The 23,784-nt window shown below is 51.9% G+C and overlaps 1 protein-coding gene across 2 annotated transcripts in view; it reads left to right on the top strand.

Moving 5' to 3' along the window:
* COL26A1 (collagen type XXVI alpha 1 chain) overlaps positions 1 to 23,784 on the top strand; it is a 202,613-nt gene that overhangs the window by 155,933 nt on the left and 22,896 nt on the right. For both annotated transcript variants that reach the window (XM_024250464.3, XM_024250465.3), the window contains exon 4: positions 18,840 to 18,901. In XM_024250464.3, the coding sequence (XP_024106232.2) occupies positions 18,840 to 18,901 (62 nt within the window). The remainder of the gene's footprint in view (positions 1 to 18,839; positions 18,902 to 23,784) is intronic.

A 23,784-nucleotide genomic window follows, 5' to 3' on the forward strand; every position in this document is an offset into this window, starting at 1 on the left:
TTGAGGCAGGAGAATTGCTTGAACCCGGGAGGCAGAGGCTGCAGTGAGCCAAGATCATGCCACTGCACTCCAGCCTGGGTGACAGAGTGAGACCCTGTCTCAAAAAAAATAAAAATAAAAATAAAAATAATAAAAAAAAAAACCCACAACGAGATTCTGTTTCACACCCACCAGACTGGCAGAGCTGCTGAGGTTTTGAACAGCTGCCTCTCTGGGCCCTGGGGTCTGGAGGAGGAGGGGTGTTGGATGAGTCAGGGGACCGGGGGTTGTCCCCAACAACCCCATTAGGGAGGTTTATTCCTTCCAGCTGGGGCTGGCCAGAGAGCAGGGGACAGTGAGCTATGGCCAGCGAGGCAGTGCTGTTTGGGTCTTACTCCAGGCCCTGGGGGTGGGTAGGGGTGATCCACTGATGTCAGGACCCCCCTCCCAGAAAGCTAGATGTATCTTTGGCTGCAGTGTCTGGGCCCAGCCTGCAGAACTGGGGGGCAGGAGAGAGGGAGAAAGGGGATGTGGGGTAACCGGGAGAGGCTGCCCTTCCCTTATACTTGGACAGTCTGCTCCCTGCAGAGAATCTGCATCTCCAGCTACCCATCCGTCACCACCATATCCCTAAAGCTCAGAGAGGCTGAAGTGGGGAGGTCTAGGCTCCCTTCTCGGCTCCTCCCACGCTCTAGCCCAGCTGTGAGCAGAGAGCAGGCATCTGGTTGTCCCCAGTTCCTTCAATGGCTTTGCTTCTGGCCTGAACATCCTCCCATCTGTGCCTTTGTGAGTCCAGCTCGGCTCCCAGAAGCCTGGGATAAGACCAGTGTGGACGCCAACCCTGCCCATGGGGCAGGAGCTTTCCTCGTTGCTCTAGACCAGTGTCTGGGTGCCGATAAACAAGGCAGACAGGAGCCCCAATTTAGTAGCCTCACTCTGTGCCTGAACAGAGTCTTCTGTCTCCTTCTTGGAACCTGCACACAGACGGTGCCTCTCTGATCAAGGAGGAATTGGTGTTTCTGGATTTGAGACCCTCTCTTACTATTTATTTATTTATTTATTTTGAGACAGGGTCTCACTCTGTTGCCCAGGCTGGAGTGCAGTGGCGCGATCGGCTCACTGCAACCTACACCTTCTGGTTCAAGCGATTCTCCTGCCTCAGACCCCTGAATAGCTAGGACTACAGGTGTGTGCCACCACACTCAGCTAATTTTTGTGTTTTTAGTAGAGATGGGGTTTTGCCATGTTGGCCAGGCTGGTCTGGAACTCCTGGCTTCAAGTGATCTGCCCGCCTTGGTCTCCCAAAGTGCTGGGATTACAAGCATGAGCCACCATGCCTGGCTGTTTTTTGTTTCTGTTTTTGAGACAGAGTCTCTTTCTGTCACCCAGGCTAGAGTGCAGTGGGTTGATCTCTCGGCTTGCTGCAACCTTTGCCTCCCTGGCTCAAGTGATTCTCGTGCCTCAGCCTCCCAAGTAGCTGGGATTACAGGTGTGTGCCACCACAACCAGGTAATTTTTGTATTATTGGTAGAGACAAGGTTTTGCTAGGTTGCCCAGGCTGGTTTTGAACTTCTGGCCTCCAGTGATCTGCCCACTTTGGCCTCCCAAAGTGCTGGGATTACAGGCATGAGCCACTGCACCCGGCCAGACCCTCTCTTACCTTTTCTGGGCTTGGCCATCTCTCCTCCGTCCTTCACTGTGGGGACAGAACTACCTCTCAGGCATCTGGAAGGCGAGGGGGATGCTTTGTAACGCATTGTGCCCCCTGTGGAACTGAGGACTAATTCTTACTTTGGTGTAAATAACTGAGCGGGAAGTAAGGAGTTGCTGCCCCGGGAGGGTGAATTTGGTTTTAGCCCTGGGTTGGCCACCATTCAAATGTGTGACTGTGGCCGTGAGCCCACTTAACATCCAGATCTCTTTTCTAATCTGTATGAAGAAAGGGCTGAGTGATATAATTCTAAGATCCTTCTTGTCTTTACAACTGTATGGGAGATTTGCTTTTTTGTTGTGTTGTGTTTTGTTTTGTTTTAGAGAGAAAGAGAGTTTTGCTCTGTTGCCCAGGCTGGAGTGCAGTGGCAATAGTCATAGCTCACTGCAGCCTTGACCTTCTTAGCGCAAGCAATCCTCCCACTTCAGCCTCTCGAATAGCTGGGACTACAGGTGCGCACCACCATGCATGGCTAGTTTTAAATTTTTTTGTAGAGTTGGGGTCTCACTAGGTTGCCCCGCCTGGTCTCAAACTCCTGGGCTCAAGCAATCCTCCGGCCTCAGCTCCAAAAGTGCTGTGATTACAGGTGTAAGCTAGTGCACCTGGTGAGATTTGCTTTTTAAAAAAAGAGTACAAATGACAGCTGTCTTTTCTCAGCCACGCAGTTTAATCCCACATTCTCTAACCAGTTCAGGGGCCCAGGAAACGGCTTTGATCATTCGTGTCTTAAGGGCCAAACAACTGAGGTTCAGATAGCCGAGAAACTTTCTCAGGGTCACACAGCGTGTCGGGGGCAGGTCCCAGAGAGATGACTAAGCCTTAAGCTATTAGGCAACTACTGTAAAATCCTGCACAGAGGCCGTCATGTTGTTCGAAGGCGTTTTAAAGAACTATTTGGGGCAGCAATACAGAGAAAGTCCCCCTAAGAAAGAGCCAGGTTGTGTCTGGGTGATCTCCGAGGCTGGGAAATCCAGGCAAGTGGAAGAAAAAATTTATCCTTGGTGAAGGTCCGTGCCTGGTAAGGGGAGGGGCCTTGCTGAGTGCTCCTCGGGTTACCATGGCAACCGCCTCCTGCCAGGAAAGGTGCGATCCTGAGTCTGACCCTGAGACTCAAGGGGTCTCCTTCACCCGCCCCATGATTCTTCCCTTCCTGTCTCCTTCACCCATCCCATCTCCCGCCTGAGCTGACATCACTGCCCTGGGGAAGCTGAGCCCAGGCTGCCAAATGCCACCAAGCGGGTAGCTTCCATGTGAGCGCAGCACCCCCGAGAGATGTAGATGGATCTCCTTCACCTGTTCCTCCGTTGGGTGCCTAGGAACCTGGGCAGTGGGGCTCTGAGACCTGCCCATCTGTATTGGTCCATTTTCACGTTGCTGATAAAGACATACCTAAGATTGGGCAATTTACAGAAAAAGAGGTTTAATGGACTTACAGCTCCACGTGGCTGGGGGAGCCTCACAATCACGGCGAGGTGACTTGCTCCTCCTTGCCTTCCGCCATGATTGCGAGGCTTCCCCAGCCACGAGAGAGCTTGTGCAGGTTGCAGGGAAACTCCCCCTTATATAATCATCAGATCTCGGGAGACTTATTCACTATCACGAGAACCACACGAGAAAGACCTGCCTCATGATTCAATTAGCTCCCGCTGAGTCCCTCCCACAACATGTGGGAATTCAAGATGAGATTTGGGTGGGGACACAACCAAACCATTTCACCATCTCTTGCCCATCTTGAGCCCAAGGGATAGAAGACAGCGGGGCTGGAAGACAGGGTTAGGGTGCTCCAGGGCTTCCCCCACTGCAGTCAGAGAAGCTTCCCTTCTCCCTGCTTTTTTTTTGAGATGAGGTCTTGCTCTGTGTCCCAGGCTGGAGTGCAGTGGTGCGATCATAGCTCACTGCAGCTTCGAACTCCTGGACTCAAACGATCCTCCCACCTCGGCCTCCCGAGTAGCTGGGACTACAGGCATGCACCACCCAGGCCTAGCTTGTTCTAAAAAACTTTTAGAAACGATGTCTTGCTAAGCTGCTTAGGCTAGTCTTGAACTCCTGGGCTCAAGAGATTCTCCCACCTCTACCTCCCAAAGTACTGGGATTACAGGTGTGAGCCACTGCACCCAGCCTGTCTTTAGTTTTTAAAACTCTGCTGCCATTTCTCTCTGAAAGCCCCAGTGGCCGGAGAACCTTGCCCGCATCTTGCTGTATTTTCGGGAACTTGTCTGTTCCTTGAGAGGTGATTGCCTCCTCCTGAGCCTTGACCAGTGGGTGCTACAGGAAGATGAGGCCTCACCTAGTCCCAAGGCTGGGGGTGCTCCTCAGCCCTCTGGGGTTCAGAGTGCCTGGCAGTGTCAGGCCACTCCCTACCCCACCACAGCCTGGAGGCTCCAAGGCTGCCAGCTTTGTTTCATGACTCTTTGAACCTTGACCTTGGGCTTGGAGCACCATTAAGACAAATTCTTTCCCAGTGATGAAGAGCAATGGCAGCGCCAACTCCCTGTGTCCAAGTGGGTCAGGAACCACAGAGTCCGTCTCCCCCTGCACTTGGTGTCATCTTTCAGGCCCAGGCGGGGCCACCTGCCAGCTTTTCAGGGCCCTGGAGTTATTTATGATTTCTTTCTGGATGAGGAAAAAAGGGTTAGAGCACTTGAAGCAATAACTTCAGATGAACAATGTGATCCTCAGAAATCCACCCAAGAGAAGCAATTGAATCGCTGAAACCGGCAAGATAAACATGTACAGTGATGTTCCCCTCTCCTGGTATCCTTGCTCCCCCAAACTGCTGGGACTGATCACTTATTTTTGTTGCAATGAAATCCCCGTCAAGTCCTGAGGGACATTCCTGGAAGACTTGAAACCCCTCCACTGAGCACACTGTAACCCAGCTGCCTTCATCCAAGCATCCCCAGCTGTGGGGACCCCAATCCGTCCCCAACGGAGAGCCAAGAGGTACTTGATCCTGAAAGAGTCTCGTCCCTCCATACTCACACCTTGATTCTGGGGACATCTCCCATTCGTGGCTGGTCTGAAGGAAAGCTGGTCTATGGAACAGTGCTGCTGATAAATTAATATATTAATTTAATCAGACAGACCTGCCATGACCTGTTACACTTGCCTGTCCAGAGGAGGTGAGCTAAACTCATCTCCAGGTAATCTGTCTGGCAGGTGACACAGGTACAGACATGGCCCCAGGAGGCGTCAGGATCCCGGCACTAATGCTCATGCACCTTTTCGGGAGCTCTCCTGGATGTTACAGTTCTAAGTCACTGACTCCTGAGGTTTCCAAGGTGGCCCAAAGCAATCAGGAGCCACAAATTCTTTTTTTAGTTTTTCCCCTAGAGACAGGGTCTCGCTCTGTGGCCCAGGCTGGAGTGCAGCGGTGCCATCATAGCTCACTGTAGCCTCCAACTTCTGGGCTCAAGCGATCATCCCCCCTCAGCCTCTCCAACAAAAGGAACCAAAATGAGCATTAGGAGGTTGCAGAGGGAGAGGCTGCCGGGCCCTGCTGGTGGCTCCCTGCCACTCTGCGCAGGCTGCTGAGGCCAGGGGACAGGCTTCCTTCTCAGTGTGTGTGCACCCTCTGAGATCCCACTCAGCCACTACCGGCTGGGGGTCACTGAACAGGGAGTGGGGTCAGGCACTGGGAACTTCCCTGTGCATCCTCAGGCAGAGCACAGCCCTCTCTGTGCCTCAGCCACCCATAGATCAGAGGCAGGGACCACGTGGACACTCTTTTAAAGCCTGTTCAACCTCGTCATTCTGAGTCAGTAACTACTGGAGCCAGAAGTCACATCATCTGGGCATCCAGTGTTCCCTCCTCTCTCCTCAGGAAAAGGAGCTGAGTTTTGCTTGCTGAGAGCATGGATTACATCACAGTGGCTCGTTCTCAAGCTTCCATGGTGAAACGTGATCCCCCGTGAAGCATCCCTGGCCCTCCGGTCCAGGCAGGGCTACAGGATGAGCAGCCAGATGCCCTGGTTCCATTTCAGCTCATCTGCTCCCTGTCAGTGGCCCTCAGTTTTCCTCCACAATACAATGGGGCAATAATCCCCTGGTCTATTGCCTGGTCCAGATCTTTACCCTCAGCCTGCAGGGAGTGCCTTTATCTTTAGTCCCAGCTGTTTATCCAGGGAGGACGTGCAGGAAGGGACAAGCTCTCTGTGTGCATGCTGAGTAGAGACCACCACTGCTACATCCAGAAGTCCCCCTGGAGCATCATAAGCTGAAGATGGAGTCTGAAGGTCTCAGGGTATGCTCTTGAGTCAAGCCCACCCAACACCTGCCTGGGGCAGGCAGGGCAGCTCAGCCAGAGACGGTGCAGAACACGGGGTCCTTGGGGACCCTCCCAGCCTCCTGATAGCAGAACCTTTTATAGCCAAATCATTTTGGAGAGAGACTCATTTAAGAACTGGCCAGATGCAATGGCTCATACCTGTAATCCCTACACTTTGGGAGGCCGAGGTGGGAGGATTGCTTGCGGCCAGGAGACACGACCACCCTGGGCAACATACTGAGACTTCGTCTGTACAAAAATTTTTAAAATTAGCTGGGCATGGTGGTGCACACCTGTACTCCCAGCTACTCAGGAGGCAAAGGTGGGAGGAAGAGAACCAGGTAGACAGACAAGCACAGACACATACACACACACACACCCCCCGTGTTCTTGCATGTTTTTGCTCCAGCAGGGGGATATGTGGAGTGGTCTTCCTTTTGCTCCCTTCTCATGCTCCTTCCCCAGCAGCAGGGCCCTGACTCTCTCTATAAGCCCCTTTATGTTTTTTCTGGACTTAGTGCAAATGGGAAACAGCTGCTGGGGGCTGCAGGGAGAAGCAGTTCCCATGCACAATAAGGAAGCCTCACCAGATGGCTGATCTTGATCTTGGACTTCCCAGCCCCCAGAGCTGTGAGGAAATAAACTTCTGTTCTTTATAAATTACCCAGTGTATTAGCCTGTCTTCACACTTCTATAAAGATACTACCTCAGACTGGGTAATTGACGAAGAAAAGAGGCCCAACTGACTCACAATTCTACGTGGCTGGGGAGGCCTCAGAAAACTTACAATCATGGTGGAAGGCAAAGGGGAAGCAAGGCGTGTCTTCACAAGGCAGCAGGAGAGAGGATGTGTGCAGGGGAAACTGCCACTTTTTAAACCATCAGATCTCGTGAGAACTCCTTCACTATCACAGAAACAGCACAGGGAGACCACCCCCATGATCCAATCACCTCCCACCATGTCCCTCCCTTGGTACATGGGGATTACAATTCGAGATGAGATTTGGGTGGGGACACAGAGCCAAACCATATTACCCAATCTCAGGTATTTTGTTCTCATAATGCAAAATAGACTGAGACAGGTGGATATACAAAAAGTGATCCCATCCAGGGTGCTAAATTCTGTAAGCCAGTTGTGTACAGGGTGCATGGCAATTGGTGGGAAGGTGAGTGCCTAAGTCCCCTTGGGGTGGCCAAGGAAGGCTTCCTGAAAGAGGTGGTGCTAGCTGACCAGTGCAGGTGTGAGGGAGGGTTGGGAGCCATTTCTAGATGAGAGTACAAGACTGGTAAAGGCTTAGGAGAGCAAGAGGTGCACAGAGCATGGCAAGTAGGCCACAGCAGCAGCACATAAGGTGACAAGGTTGGATTGGCATTTTAGGACAATTAAGAGAACACTTTGGCATGTTTATTACAAACTGATCATGCCTGTGTAACCAGCACCCACATTAACAAGGAACGTTCTCATGACCTTGAAAGCCCTCTTCTTGCCTCTTTCAATCGTGACTGTCCCCACGGGTAGCCACTCACCTGAATTCCAACAACTTAGACTCTTCTGCTTGTTTCTGAACTTGAGATAAATGGAATCAGACAGTAGGTACTTGTTTGAGTCTGTCCTCTTTCACCTGACATGTTCTGTGAGACTTGTCCACACTGTTGCATGTGGTTTGCCTACTGTTATGACTGTGTTGTATTTCATTTTGTGAATATACAGTTTATTTATCCAGTTGGCCATTAATAGGAATTTGGGTTGTTTCTAATTTTGGGTTATTCTGAGCAATGCTGCCATGAACATTCTTGTGCATGCCTTTTGGCGAACATATTTATTCATTTTGTGAATGAATTTTGTGCCTGTCTTGTTCTCTCATCTAGAAGTGGCTCCCAACCCTCCCTCACACCTGCATTGGTCAGCTGCCTCCTAATTAAGCACCACTTCCTCCAGGAAGTCTTCCTTGACCACTCCAAGGGAACTTAGGCACCCACCTTCTCACCAATTGCCGTGCACCTGTGTCCAACTGGCTTACAGCACTTAGCCCTCTGGATGGGATAACTTTTCGTATATCCATCTGTTTCAGTCTGTTTCGTGCTACTAGAACAAAATATTGGACACTGGGTAATTTACAAGGAACAGAAGTTTATTTCCTCACAGCTCTGGGGGCTGAGAAGTCTAAGATCAAAATCAGGCATCTGGTGAGGCTTCTTCACCGTGCTTGGGAACAGCTTCTCCTGCAGCCCCCAGCAACTATTTCCCATTTCCACTAAGTCTAGAAAAGGCAGAAAGGGGCTTCCACTGGGGTAACAGGGACTTAAGACAGAGATCAGGAGGATGTTTGATGCTGAAGTTTATTATATCCTGGCTTGTGTTCTCATGGGAAGGGAGGAGATATCTGGGAATGGAGTTGTTGGGTCATAGAGTGGGCTTATATTCAGCCTTATTAGAGACTGCCAAAAGGTTTTTAAAAGTGGTTGTACCATTGATACTCTCACCCGCAGTGTATGACAGTTCCAGTTGCTCCGCATCCTAATACTTGGTTAAAAAAAAAAAAAAGAGTAACTGTTAGTCTTTTTAATATCAGCCATTCTAGTGGCTATGTGGGAGTATCACATTGTGGTTTAATTTACATTTCCCTGATATGGCAAATGAACTTGACCCCCTCTTCATATGATCATTGGCCATTTGGAGCTCTTATTTTGTGCATACACATATTCCAAGAATCCTCTTCCAGTTGGTGATATACTTCTTCATTCATTCTCTTAGTGGTGTCTTTTGATGAAAAGAAATTCTTCTTTTTTTTTTTTTTTGAGATGGAGTTTCGCTCTTGTTGCCCAGTCTGGAGTGCAATGGCATGATCTCGGCTCACCACAACCTCCGCCTCCCAGGTTCAAGCCATTCTCCTGCCTCAGTCTCCCGAGTAGCTGGGATTACAGGCACGCGCCACCATGCCTGGCTAATTTTGTATTTTTAGTAGACATGAGGTTTCACTATGTTGGCCAGGCTGGTCTCGAACTCCTGACCTCAAATAATCCACCTGCCTCAGCCTCCCAAAGTGCTGGAATTACAGGCTTGAGCCACCGCACCCGGCCCAAGAAATTCTTAATTTTAATGTGGTCTACTTTATCAATTTTTTTAAATGGTAATACTTCTTGCATCCTGCTTAAGGACTCTGTTTTGAGGTCATATGGGTAGTCACCTATGTTTTCTTCTAAATGCTGTATTTTTTTACCCTTTGTGTTTAGATCTACAATCCAGCTGGAATTGACTTTTGCATGTGGTGCGGATTAGGGGTCAGATTCTTTTATTTTTCTTTTTCATTTGTATATGCAATTGACCAGCACCATTTATTGATATGTCTATCCTTTGTCTTCTGTACTGCATTTGTGCCTTTTTCATAAGCCAAGTGATGTGTAAGTGTGGATCTATTTGTCTAACTTTGTACCATCCATCTGTCTTATGCCTTAATTACCATAGTTTTGTAACAAGGTCTCAATTCTAGTAGTACAAACCTTTTACTTTTGTTCTTCTTCAAGACTGCCTTGACTAGTCTTGGACATTTGTATTTTCATATACATTTTGGAATCAATCTGACAATTTCCACCAAAAAAAAAAAAAGTCTACTGGGATTTTGACTGGGATTGCATTGACTCTATAGATCAACTGGAAGAATTTATATATATCTATTTATTTATTTTCAAAAACAACAATTGCGGCCAGGCACAGTAGCTCATACCTGTAATCCCAGCACATTGGGAGGCTGAAGTGAGTGGATCACTTTAGGTCAGGAGTTCGAGACCAGCCTGACCAACATGGTGAAACCCTGTCTCTACTAAAAATACAAAAAATTAGCCGGGCATGGTGATGGGTGGCTGTGATCTCAGCTACTCGTGAGGCTGAGGCACTAAAGTTGCTTGAACCCAGGAGGCAGAGATTGCAGTGAGCTGAGACGGCACCACTGCACTCCAGCCTGGGTGACAGAGTAAGACTCTGTCTCAAAGAAAAAAAAAATGACTATTGCAGTGACATCAATGATTAATCACCTGTACTCCCCCTACTGCTAGGGGAAAAACCTTCTATACAGTTGAGTTACAAAGGAAAATCAAGACAATTTATCAGGCACCTACAGCCAGAAAATGCTCTGTTGTTTCCAGAGGTATAGACCTGACATGTTTGATGTCCCAGCGTAACACACCAACCCAGTGGTATAGACACTGACATGTTCAATGTACTAGTGTAACACACCAGCTGCAATTTTTACTGGGATGGGGAGAATTAACATCTTTATAATATTGAGTCTTCCAATCCATGAACATAGTATATCTTTCCATTTATTTAGTTATTTAATTTCTCTCAGTGGTGTTTTATAGTTTTCAGTAGATTTAGTCCTATGTAATTTCATACTTTATGATGCTTTTGTACATGGTATCACTTAATTTCATTTTCTATTTGCTTGTTGTATGTAGGAATATGGTTGATTTTTGTAAACTGTCTTTACATTCCAGCCACCTTGCTAAACTAACTTAATAATTCTATAATAGTAGTTTTTCATTAGATCTTGCTGGGGGGGAAGATGCTTTGGCCTGTGGTCCAGCCATGGTGCAAGACCCATCAACCTTGAATAAGGGTTGGATGTGGAGGCAGAGAGGGAGAAAGACAGACTCTGCCAGCCAAGTCAACAGAACCCCCAGGGTTATAGACAGACTTTGTCCTGCCCAGTCATGGCCCAGTCACTTGCTTTCATATCATATTGAGAATGGGTGCCCCAGAAAAGAATCTTTCAAATCTTATGATCTGTGAGTGTGTGGCATGGCCTTTGATGCCAGCTAGTTCTAAGAGCCAGGTGGGGCAAGAGTGCTGAGGTAGTTCCCACTCAGTATCCACAGTTTGACTTCATTCTTTTTTTTTTTTTTGAGACAGAGTCTCGCTCTGTCACCCAGGCTGGAATGCAATGGCCTGATCTCGGCTCACTACAACCTCTGCCTCCCGGGTTCAAGCAATTCTCCTGCCTCAGCCTCCTGAGTAGCTGGGACTACAGGCGTGTGCCACCATGCCCAGCTAATTTTTTGTATTTTTAATAGAAACAGGGTTTCACTGTGTTAGCCAGGATGGTCTCGATCTCCTGACGTCGTGATCCGCCCTCCTCAGCCTCCCAAAGTGCTGGGATTACAGGCGTGAGCCACCAAGCCTGGCCTCTGACTTCATTCTTTTTTTTTTTTTTTTTTGAGGCAGAGTCTCGCTCTGTCACCCAGGCTGGAGTGCAGTGGCACGATCTTGGCTCACTGCAAGCTCCACCTCCCAGGTTCAAGCAATTCTCCTGCCTCAGCCTTCTGAGTAGCTGGGACTACAGGTGTGCCCGCCATCACGCCCGGCTAATATTTTGTATTTTTAGTAGAGATGGGGTTTCACTGTGTCAGCCAAGACGGTCTCGATCTCCTGACCTCATGATCCGCCCGCCTTGGCCTCCCAAAGTGCTGGGATTACAGGCATGAGCCACCGCGCCTGGCACTTCATTCTTACTTAAGTTAGAAAGTGACCAAACGTAGAGACTTTCTTCCTTTGACCCCCCTCCTACCTGGCAGTCCAGCCTTTACACTGACACCCCAATGCTACCTGCTGGCTCACCTCTCAATGGGATTTTGATAATGGGGATCCAGCCACTCTCCTTGGGGACAGCCACAGTGGGCCATGCTGCCCTCCTATTGGCCATGGTATCTTTTTAGCTGGAGGAGAACTGTGTTTTCTCTTTCTTTTCTTTTCCTTTTTCTTTTTTTTTGAGATGGAGTTTCGCTCTTGTTGCCCAGGCTGGAGTGCAATGGCGTGATCTCGGCTCACTGCAACCTCCGCCTCCTGGGTTCAAGCAATTCTCCTGCTTCAGCCTCCCGAGTAGTTGGGATTACAGGCGCCCGCCACCACATCCAGCTAATTTTTGTATTTTTAGTAGAGATGGGGTCTCCCCATGTTGGCCAGGCTGGTCTTGAACTCTCAACCTCAGATGATCCGCCCACCTCAACTGCCCAAAGTGCTAGGATTATAGGTATAAGCCACCGCTCCAAGCCTTCTGGATGGATTTTTAAGGATCTCCTCCAACTGGGCCCTGGTTGGGGTGGCCTGCTGGTGACACCCGCCCTGCACATGCCCTCTGCCTGCAGACCCCTCTGAGACCTCTCACAGAGGGAGCTGGGCCTCTGGGGACAGGACCATCCATGTGCCTTGCCTCCCACTGGGATCTTGTGGCCCAAGTAGACTCCAGCTGCCTCTTTACATTTCCCTGCAATAACCAACTCCTGCCCTATCTGCAAATCCCCTCTCAGGGCCCAGGCCTTGGGAATCTAGCCTCATTTGGGAGGTGGGTCCTGAATTCTGGGAGCAGAGCCATCACCAGGAGCAGTGCTGACCAAAGGCAGATGGCAGGTGGACCTGACAACTGTTGTCCTCCTGTGGGTGGGCAGAGCCTGGAAGTGAGAGGCCAAGGAGGAGGTCACCGGTGGCAAGAGTGAAGAGTCCCGGAGCCTGAGGCCTCTGGAGCTGATCCAGTGTAAACCCCTTTCATAGATGGGAAAACTGAGGTGTGGAGAGAGAGAGGGTGTCTCAAGCCACACGGTGAGTTCCTGGCCAACTTAGACCCAGGTCTCTATAGTTCTCTTTACAATGAACACACTGCACAATCAACTCTCTCTCTCTCTCTTTTGAGACAGCATCTCAAAAGGACACTGCATCTCCAGCCCAGGCTGGAGTGCAGTGGCACAATCACAACTCACTGCAGCCTCCACCTCCCAGGCTCAAGCAATCCTCCTACCTCAGCCTCCTGAGTAGCTAGGATTACAGACACACGCCACCATATCTAGCTAATTTTTTTTAAATGTTTTCTAGAGATGGGGTCCTGCCATGTTGCCCCAACTGGTCTCCAACTCCTGGGCCCAAGCAGTCCTTCCACCTTGACCTGCCAAAGTGCTGGGATGACACGCATGAGCCACCACACCTGGCCTGCTCTCTCTCTATGTCTCTGTCTCTCTCTTTCTTTCTTTTTCTTTTTTCTTTTTATTTTTTTCTCTTTTTGAGATGGAGTCTAGCTCTATTGCCAGACTGGAGTGCAGTGGCACGATCTCGGCTCACTGAAACCTCCGCCTCCCAGGTTCAACAGATTCTCCTGCCTCAGCCTCCCGAGTAGCTTGGATTACAGGCACCCACCACCACGTCCAGCTGATTTTTTTTTTTTTTTTGTATTTTTAGTAGAGACGGGGTTTCACCATGTTGTCCAGGATGGTCTTGATCTCTTAACCTCGTGATCCGCCTGCCTCAGCCTCCCAAAGTGCTTGGATTACAGGCGTGAGTCACTGCGCCCAGCCTGTGTCTTTCACACACACGCTTGTGCACCCACAAACACACACTGGTTTGCCTGGTGTGTTGACACTTCCAACATACACCTATTGGCAAAGGTTTCCCCCGCTGGTTTCTGCGTGGGTCCTAGACGCTGGGAAAGGCACTGTGGCCCCAGGTGCTCCAGGGCCAGTGTGTTCTCGGAGGGGCCAGGTACGTGGGACACTTCATAATCCTGGAAGGTTAGCAACCACATTGTAGAGTAGTTCGGGCAGGGCCTCCTCCGATCACAGAGCCAGGAGGGGGCAGGATCAGCACCCCCATCACCATTTCCATGTTTCCAGCACTCCAGTGAATAATCAGAGAAAGTTAAACAAACATGCTTTAATTGCCTGTCGATGACAGACGCCAAGGGAACGAAAATTCCGTCCGGTTCTGGAGCGCCTGCCCGGGGATGGGGGTGGTGTGGGGAGTCCGAGTTGGCTGGGCCTCTAGGGTCTCACCACAGCTGGGGAGCTGGACCCACCCCACAACCCCCATGTCCACTGTTGGCCAAGCTGCTCCTCACCTGCCAAGCAGGGTGCCCGGTGCCAGAGCAAACTGGGCCCAGGCCCAGCATAATTTCCAGAAATAGGTCTTTGAGAGAGCTGGGCCTCCCCCTCCATCCGCTGACCTTCCCCCATGCAGGGGATCCTATTTGTTGCCTCAGGCCCTTGAAACGCTCTGCTCAAGGCCCCTAAAAGCCTCCAGATTGTGCAGTTTGCCCAGAGTTCCTGGACAGACCAGGGCTGTCATTTGTAACTTCCCCATGTCCACCTCCTCCTCCTCTTCCCTCAGGCCCCAAGGGTGGGGTGGTGTCTTCTTGTGTGGCTTGAGCTGGAGAGTTGCTTTTCCCTCCCCTCCCCTTCCCTCTCCTCCCCTCCTCTCCCCTCCCGTCCTCTCCCTTCCCCTCCCGTCTCTGACAGGGTCTGGCTCTGTTGCCCAAACTGTAGTGCAGTGCAGCCTCAACCTTCTGGACTCAGGTAATCCTCCTGCCTCAGCCTCCTAAGTAGCTGGGACTACAGGCACATGCCACAACACCCTGCTAATTTTTGTATTTTTTGTAGAGAAGGGGTTTCACCATGTTGCCCAGGCTGGTCTCGACCTCCTGGGCTCAAGCGATCCTCCCGCCTCCGCCTCCCAAGTAGCTGAGACTGCAGGCACGCACCACCATGCCTGGCTAACTTTTGTATTTTTTTGTACAGACAGGGTCTCACTATGTTCACCAGGCTGATCTCAAACTCCCAGGCTCAAGCGATCCATCCACCTCAACCTCCCAAAGTACAGGGATTCCAGGCATGAGCCACCACACCCATCCTTCTTTTCTTTTTAAAATACGTTATTTTATTTTAAGGCTAGGTGCTGTGGCTCACGCCTGTCATCTCAGCTCTTTGGGAGGCCAAGCCGGGTGGGTCACTTGAGGTCAGGAGTTCGAGACCAGCCTGGCCAACATGGCGAAACCCTATCTCTACTAAAAATACAAAAATTAGCCAGGCACGGTGGCATATGACTTTAGTCCCAGCTACCTGGGAGGCTGAGGCAGGAGAATCGCTTGAACCCAGGTGGCAAAAGTTGCAGTGAGCCAAGATTGCACCACTGCACTTCAGCCCAGGCAACAGAGCAAGACTCTGTCTCAAAAGAAAATTATTTTATGTTAGATTCAGGGGGTTATATGTGCTTGTTTGTTACATGCGTAATAGTAGGGATTGGGCTTGTAGTGCACCCATCACCGAAATATTTTTTGTTTTTTGTTTTTGAAACGGAGTTTTGCTCTCTTGGCCAGGCTGGAGTGCGATGGCTTGATCTTGGCTCACTGCAGCCTCTGCCTCCTGGGTTCAAGCGATCTTCGTGCCTCAGCCTCCCGAGTAGCTGGGATTATAGGCATCTGCCACCACACCTGGCTGATATTTGTATTTTTAGTAGAGACGGGGTTTCACCATGTTGGCCAGGCTGGTCTCGAACTCCTGACCTCAGGTGATCCTCTCACCTCGGCCTCCCAAAGTGCTGAGATTACAGGTGTGAGCCAGCATGCCCAGCCTCATCACCCAAATGTTGAACACTGCACCAGATAGATTATTTTTCAATCCTCATACCCCATCTTTATGTCCATATATACCCCTTGTTCAGCTCCTACTTATAAGTGAGAACACGCAATATTTGATCTTCTGCTTCTGAGTCTGTTCACTCAGAATGACAACCTCCAGCTGCATCCATGTTGCTGCAAAGGACATGATTTTATTCTTTTTCATGCCTGTGTAATAGTCTATGGTGTATATGCACCTCATTTTCTTTATCCAATCCACCACTGGTGGACACTTAGGCTCCATCTTGCTTTTTCCAAGTGATCCTGGTTAACCCACAGAACACAGCTACTAGAGAGGGGTCATGGATCTCTGCTTTCAAATAGACAATCCCTGAAGGCAGGCATTTGGGTCTGTGCAGCCCTGACCCTCTCCCCACCAGTATTAGAGTGTTGGCACAGTGTCATCCAGTCACAGGAACATCCACAGAGCCTTTGGGTGAATGAGGGATGATTAGAGGTAGAGAAGAGGAGGTGGACAAATGGGGAGCAGGGTGAATGTATGGGTGGGTAGATGGGGGTGTTTAGGGAGGGGGCTAGCGTAAGGTGTAGGATGGGTAGCTGGGTGGATGGGTGGGTAGGTGAACAAATGGAACCCTGTTTATTTTGATCTCTGCCTTTTCCATTAAGGACTTCTTTTAGCAGTGCAGGAATCATTGGTTGTCTAAGTTTAAGAGAAAGGCACTAGGCTGGGTGTGGTAGCTCTCACCTGTAATCCCAGCACTTTGGGAGGCCGAGGCGGATGGATCCCTTGAGGTCAGAAGTTTGAGACCAGCCTGGCCAACATGGTAAAACCCCGTCTCTACTAAAAATACAAAACTAGCTGGGTGTGGTGGTGCGTGCCTGTAATCCCACCTACCCGGGAGGCTGAGGCAGGAGAATCACTTGAACTTGAGGCGGAGGTTGCAGTGAGCAAGATTGCATCACTGTACTCCAGCCTGGGTGACAGAGTGAGACTCTGTCTTAAAAAAAAAAAAAAAAAAAAAAGCAGGCACTGAAAGCCCCCTGGACGCCAGGGCCTTGTTGACTGGGGACTTCCCGGAGGCTGGTCTTTCAGGGACTCCGCCGTTTCATCAGGGACTTCCTCAAATGTCAGTGTCGGTGGGTCTTTCCTCTTTGGCGGGCCCCTGTTTCCAGGGAGGACTCCCTCCTCTGCCCCATCTGGGGCATCTTGAGCACCAGGAGAGCCAGTGGCTCCCAGTCTCCATCCCTGCCTTGGGTTTGCAAGGCTGGCTGGCGCACCTGGCTGCATGCGCCTTGCAAAATAGTATTTGCATTGTTCATCTGCCAAGAGGTCCCTCCGCCTTTCCCTTTGCTTTGTGGATTTTATACCTTTTTTATTTCTTGTTTTTGTTGTTGTTGTTGTTGTTGTTGTTTTTGAGACGAAGTCTTGCTCTGTCACCCAGGCTGGAGTGCAGTGGCGTGATCTTGGCTCACTGCAAGCTCTGCCTCCTGGCTTCATGCCAGTCTCCTGCCTCAGCCTCCAGAGTAGCTGGGACTTCAGGCGCCCGCCACCATGCCTGGCTAATTTTTTGTATTTTTTAGTAGAGACGGGGTTTCACCATGTTAGCCAGGATGGTCTCGATCTCCTGACCTCATGATCTGCCCGCCTCGGCCTCCCAAAGTGCTGGGATTACAGGCGTGAGCCACCATGCCCGGCCTACCTTTTTATTTCTTCATCAGCCCTTTCCTGAGAGGAAACAGAAGGGAACCTGTGTTCAATCCACCATGTTTAACCAGAAAACCACATCCCTGTATTGTGTGTCTTTGGTGAAGTCCTCCTGGTCCCAGAGTCAGAAAACTGTATATTCTTCTAGTTGTTTGAATGTTCAGTGTTTATACCTCAGTCTTCAATCTGTTTTATGCATCAGAGGTACTGACAAGGTTTTATGGAGGAGAAAGGGTTCTATTCCTTAACAAATGCTTATAAATCACTGACTTGGGCCAGCCAGGGGCAGAAGGGAGGGAAGGAGGGAGAGGGGCCCTCTGCTAGGCCACATGTCATTGAGGAGCAAAGAGTAGGGTGTTGCCCCCTCTTGACCCGAGACTGAGCACCCTGAGGGTACAGCCTCGACCACCTATTCCCAGGGTCCTGAGACTCCCCCCGACTCCCCGTGGTTTCTCCCCAAACATCTATTGCAGAGGAATCGCCTTTTGTTTTTTTTTTTTTAAGGACAGGGAACATTTCAAGGTGATTTGCATTCGATGACAAAGATAGCTCCAAGAACAAGGGGGAGGCTGACAGTGTTGGGGGGCCGTGGACTGTGCGCGTGGGCTGCAGCTCTCACCTCTCCCAAGCAGGACCATGGTCAGCCCCAGCGCGCCAAGTGGGAGCTATTCAGTTACCCAAATACCTCTTAGGCGTCTGTTTAACAGCGATGGGGATCGTGCAGGGTCAGGCTTTGAAATGAGCTGAGGAAAGAGAGACTTTAGGCGTCCCCTGACTTCTAGAGCAATAAAAGCTCTTTAGAACAGCATTGAACCATCTATTTCATCATTAAAGAGCTCCAGGTCTCGGGCCTCAGGGGAGACATACACAGAAAGATAATTACAGCCCAGAGAGATGTGTGCTTGGGCGGGGTCAGCATCACGAGGCTCCTAATTGGCCTTCCGGGCTCCAGTACCTCCCATTTCCATCCACTGCATACTCTGCTGCCAGAGTGAGCATCTACAAATGCAAACCTGACCTTGAATTTCACCCGCCTAAGACCCTCCAGTGACCTGCAGACACTGCCACAGCCCTTTCCAGGCCCCTGGTGTTAGAGCTCCTTGACCTTTCCAGCCTTGGCAGCCCTCAAGTGTGTTCTGAGTTGGCTGACCTGCCCTGTTCTCACTCCCCTCCCAGCCTCGGAAAATGTACTCTTTCAGAATGCATTTCTTTTTCGTTTAGAATGCATTTGCTCTTCTCTCTGCTGACCCTGGCCAGCTATTGTGCATTCCTCAGGTCTCATCTTTGATGCCACTGCCTCCAGGACGTCCTCCTTGATTGTCCCTCTGATTGGACTGGCTTTGGCATCCCCTTCCCACCCTGTGCCTATTAGCCCAACTCCTTCCCCAGACTCTGGTTCTCAAAGTCAGGGGCCCCACTCACTATCTGTTCATCAATTGTCAGATATTTTTTGAGTCAGTGCCAGGCACTGAGATTCATGGGTGAACAAAATAGAAAAAGACCCCTGTCTTCATGGTGCTCACCAGCTCATGGCATCACCTTGTCTGAATAAACAGACAGTACAGTGTACTGCGTGTGCTCAGAAGGGAGGCTCAGTGGTCCAGAAGGCTGCATGGAGGAGGGGGCTCTGAGGGTAAGGCTTTGAAGGATGAATAGGAGTTTTCCAGGCACAATGACTGGAGATTTCTCTGCTTGCCTGCCTGCCCAGAGGCTATCCTGGTGACTGGGCTGCTCTCTTCCTAGGGTCTACACTCTGCTCTCATATAAGTTCCTCTTCTCTTTCAGAATGCATGAACTGCACCCGGCTCAGTGACATGAGTGAGCGACTGACCACACTGGAGGCCAAGGTCAGTCGGGCTGGGGAGTCTGGGCCTGGGGAGCTGCCTGGGGACCTTGGGTGGTGGAGGGAGGCATCAGGCAACCACTGGGTGTGGCTGTGGAATTCCCAGCCCCAGGTTTCCAAGCAGGCTTGGACAGCTGGTCCCAGGTACTGGGTACTGTTCAGGCCTTGGTGGCTCTGGGTGGCCTTCTTGGGCTGGGAGATCCCGGGCAGCAGGCTGATTGTGGGCAGGTCAGAATGGTGCTGAGCTCCCAGGACCCGGGGTCTGGGAGGCTGGACACCCAGAAGACAGTGGAAAGAGGAGGGAGTCTCTGTCCCTCCAGGGCCACTGTTCCCACCTCCGGAATGGGGCTGGGCACAGAGGAACCGATGGGAAAAGACTCCGTGGAGGAGGAACTGCTGGGAAGTGACCAGCTTTCGGCCCAGTCTATAGGAACAGGACTTCCTAAGTGGAGTCAGCCCAGAGGCAGAAGGAATCCATAAAGGACAAGTAATTTACCTGGCAGTGACCCCAGGCGGCACTGGGCAGGGAGAGAGGCAGAGAAGGGTATGCCCAGTACAGGTGTGTTCATGGGCAGGTGACCTGTGGGAGCACCTGGGGCTCCATCCCGTGCTCCCTCTGGGGGACGGTGGCTTTGAGCACATTTCAGGGCCAGCTCACCTTAGGGCGATGAAGCCAGGCGTCTCTCCTGCCCCTCGCTGGGTAACACTTCTCCGAGGGTACTTCTGTCTCAGCAGGCTCATGCAAGCTCCTGTAGCTGAAGAAAGCCCTTGGCAGAGTTGCAGGTGACCACAGGCAAAAGCCAAAGCCAGGTGGGGCTGAAGGATGCGCGTGGGGCGCCAACAGTGTCTGCCCCGATGGGGACAAGCCCCGTTCTCACCCAGAGGGCTTGGTAAGCAGGCTCTGGTGTTTAGCCAGAGGGGCTCGACCTGGGGGAGGACAGGTCTGGAGGGATGAGGCAGCCTCCAAATATCTACAAAGCCTCTTGGGACAGCAGGGTTGGCTGCACTGCCTGGCCGCCCAGGGGAGAGCCAGCACCAGGAGGCTGGAATCGCCTGAGCCCGAGGCAGAGCTCTCTCCGGGGCAGAACTGTGGCGACTAGAGCACGTGGCATTGTCCAGAGAGAGTGTGTGAGCAGGGCCACGTGGCAGGGAGGCTGGGTGAGGACCAGGGACCTGAGACTGTCGGGCTGGAGCCCCAGGCAGCAAGAACCCCTAGAAGAGAGCAGGGCCAGGGTCAGCCGTGCCTCCACCCAGAAGAGCACACATACACACGCATGCATACCCATATAATACATGTGCACACACACGTACACATAGGCACCTGTACACACACATCTGTGTGCATGTGGAGACACACATACATATACACATACAGACACACACATTTGCACATGTGCATACAGACACATGCTCATACACAAAAACAGGGACACACATATGTAATACCCATGGCCACGTGCACGGATACTCAGGCATACAAACACACACACAAGCATGCGTGTCCATGGGCACACATACATATACACACACACGCACACACATGACACAAATGTGCACACATTAACACACAGCCCTTGACAACTCCACATTCCCCTTGGCCCTGACTTCTGCCCTGGGGGTTGCAGGTGAGTGTGGCTTGGAGTCAGACATTTGTGGGACCACCACCTGTCAGCTGGGTGACTGTCTCAGAGCCCCCCTTCCTCATCTGTAGAACGGATCAGAGCATCAGCCCTGCAGGGCTGTTGAGAGCCTCCAGGGAGATGGCAGTGGGAACCGGCTTTGGAAATGGTCTAACGCTGACCAGGAGTCAAGGATTAGCGCTGTCACCTACGCCAGCCACGTCACTGTTCCCGCCTTACAGATACAAACACAGTTGTGCGGGAGACATCTGTGCAGAGCAATGACGGGGGGCCCCACAGCATGCATTCGCGGCTTCCCTTGTCCTCCAGCCCTTCTGTGGGCGGGCAGGGTCTCCCAGCAGCCCAGGCCCCTGGGCACAGGCCTGGGATGGGAGAGACCCAGCTGCTCTCCTTGGAGTCTTAGCTCTTGTGGGGCAGGAGTGGAGGGCTCCAGGGAGCAAATGTTTCCACATGGGCTGAGCCGGGGCCAGGACCCCCTAGAATGAGTATAGGAGAAGATGTTGAGCTGGTGAACTTCTGGCACCTGAGATTTTAGAAAAGGCGGGGTCCCCGAGCCATGCCCAGCCTGATGGACATTTTCCTAGTACCGGAAGCCTCTGTGTGGTTTGGCACAGAGCAGCAGCTCTGGCCTCAGCCCAGTATTGTGGGTGTTAAAAGTCGCAGCTCTAGGGGAGGGTGGCCGCATTGCCAGCTGTCCCCCATCCACCTGGCCCACATCCTCCCGTCATGAGCAATTCATCCCTGTGGTCTTCCCGGACCTGACACCCTCTCCACCAAGGGCCCCAGCTCCATGGCCTCCAGCAGCAGGCCCGGGGCAGAGCTTTGTCCTGTGACCCTGAGTGAGAGGACTGTGTCTTCTCTGTGTGCCTCGAGGGCTGGAGGGAGGGACTGCAGGGCATGGGAGGAGCCCAGGCTGGGATTCCCACCCTTCCTCCATTCCGTCTTGGCCAGCCCTTCCCTCTGGATCTCAGTCAGATGGCCTGGAAAATGGAAATTGGAGTTGCTTCATTTTGAGGCTGGTCCAGAGTTGGGAAGCTCAGGCAGCTCTCGAGTGGGGAGCTGGGGTTGGTAGCTTGGGCCTGGGGTGTGCAGAGATGGGGTAGCTCTGCGGCCCCCCTCCTTTTGACAGTTGTTTGCATTTCTAGGTAGGGGCTGGGAGACTCCTGTCTTAGCTCCCGCGTCTTGTCTGGAGCACCTTCTGGCCGCCCACCTGCCCACTCCATGCCTACGTGTGTTGAGAGGGCCTCTGGGAGGTTTTTTGTTTTTTGTTTTTTTGTTTTTTTAAGACAAGGTCTCACGCTATCACCCGGCTGGGGTGCGGTGGCGTGATCTCAGCTCACTGCAACCTCCGCCTCCCGGGCCAGGTTCAAGTGATTCTCCCGCCTCAGCCTCCTGAGTAGTTGGGATTACAGGTGTGCCCCACCACATCTGGCTAATTTTTGTATTTTTAGTAGAGACGGGGTTTCCCTGTGTTGGCCAGGCTGGTCTCAAACTCCTGACCTCAAGTGATCTGCTCGCCTTGGCCTCGCAGTGTTGGAACTACAGGCATCAGCCACTGTGCCTGGCCCCACTGGGAGCTTTGATGGCCCAGATCAGAGGGCCTTGAGAGGCAGCGGCCTGGAGAGGGGAAGGGAACACCAGCTGGGCTAGTTGCCAAGACAGCCCAGCGGCACCAGAGGCCATGCCAAGGTGAGGCGAGTCTGCAGGAGCCAGGACACGGAGCTGGGTTTTCAGCTCAGATCAGAGGATAGGGGTCAGCCAGGGCAGAGGCTGGGATCCTAGCAGGGTGAAGGCAGAGCCAGGACAGGAGCCAGGCAGGCAGATCCCAGACAGGGAAGCAGAAATCGGATGGCTTGCATAAAACAGTAGCAACCCAGAGCCTGGACACTGGGGCTTCTGCTCCCTTAGACGAGAAGTCTGCTTTGATGTGTCGGGAAGGAGGCAAATGAGAAAAAGCTGGCCAATGGTAGCTTATTCCACAAGGACATTTATTGTTTATTCAACAAGAAGTCCAGGAGTAGAGGTGGTCTCAGGATTGGTTTGGTGTCCAAGGAAGCCAGGCTCTTCGCTGACTTCTTAGTGAGTTGGTTGATGCCTCATGATTACAAAGTGGCTGCTGCAGCTCCAGGCATCACATCCTCACCTTGTATGTAAAGGCAGGAAGTGGAGGGTGAGGTGAAGCACCCAAACAGACTCCTTATGTTTCATGAGCCTGTGCTGGGGCAATATGATCACCTCCTGGTTGCAAGGGAGCTGGGACACTCAGTACCTGGCCAAACAGAAAGGGATGGCTCTGCCTGGCTCAGGCTGGTCCTGATTCCTTTCCTGGGCCACACGCACAGAGTCACAAGAGGGAGTTCTGGAGCAAGGGAAGAAGGGGCAGCAGGGGCCAGGCAACCCGCAGAGTGCACTCCATCTGCTCTCCCACTGGTGCAGACCTAGGAGCTGGTCCTAGGTCTGGCAGGCAGAAGGCCAGCAGGGTACCGGGGAAGATTCCTGCCTGCCCTCCCCTCTCCTGCCCTGGGCTTTACTCTCTGACCTCATGGACCACAAACAGTACACGAGAGTCACAGAAGCCTCGGAGTCCCAGCAGTCTCTGGTGCAGAGGGCAGTGTCCCGGCCAGTCTGCCAGGCCACAACGACATCATCAGGGCCACTGCCCCCGAAGGCCGTGGCCTGCTTTTCTTGGCCCCACGCCCACGGCTGCCCACCCGGGCGAGCTCATGCCTGGACAGAAATGGGATCAGTTTCTCCAGGTCAGACACAGCCAGGCCAGGAGGGCTGAGATGTTGGCCGGGGCAGATTCCAACCAGGGCCCCTCTGCCCAGGTCTGCAGGCTCTGTGGGCAGAGGTGTCCCGGTGGGAGGTGCCCCATGAAGGAGAGAGCTAGGCCTTTTGTACTGGCTGGCAGGTCACTTCGGGGGAAGCCAGAGCTTTGCCCAGAATGGGGAACACTAGGGGATGCCTGTAGGATCCCAAGGCGGGACCCCTCCCCAGATCGCTCCAGGCTCCACCCTGCTCCCTCCTCCTCCGCCCTAGCCTCCCCCCATCATCCCTGCCTCCTCTGATGGTCTTCTACTTCCACTTCCCAGCCCTTGGGACCACCCCCTGTTAAACATGGCCATCTGAGGTCCCCTCGGGATACTGCAACCCATCCCCCGCAACTTATCACCTTCACTCCCAAGCCTGCCCCTCTCCCGTGCCCTTGTTCGACTGGGGGCATTTCTACTATTCCCAGCAGCCAGGC

This window comes from Pongo abelii, chromosome 6 (assembly GCF_028885655.2).
Source record: "Pongo abelii isolate AG06213 chromosome 6, NHGRI_mPonAbe1-v2.0_pri, whole genome shotgun sequence".
NCBI classification, from domain to species: Eukaryota; Metazoa; Chordata; class Mammalia; order Primates; family Hominidae; genus Pongo; species Pongo abelii.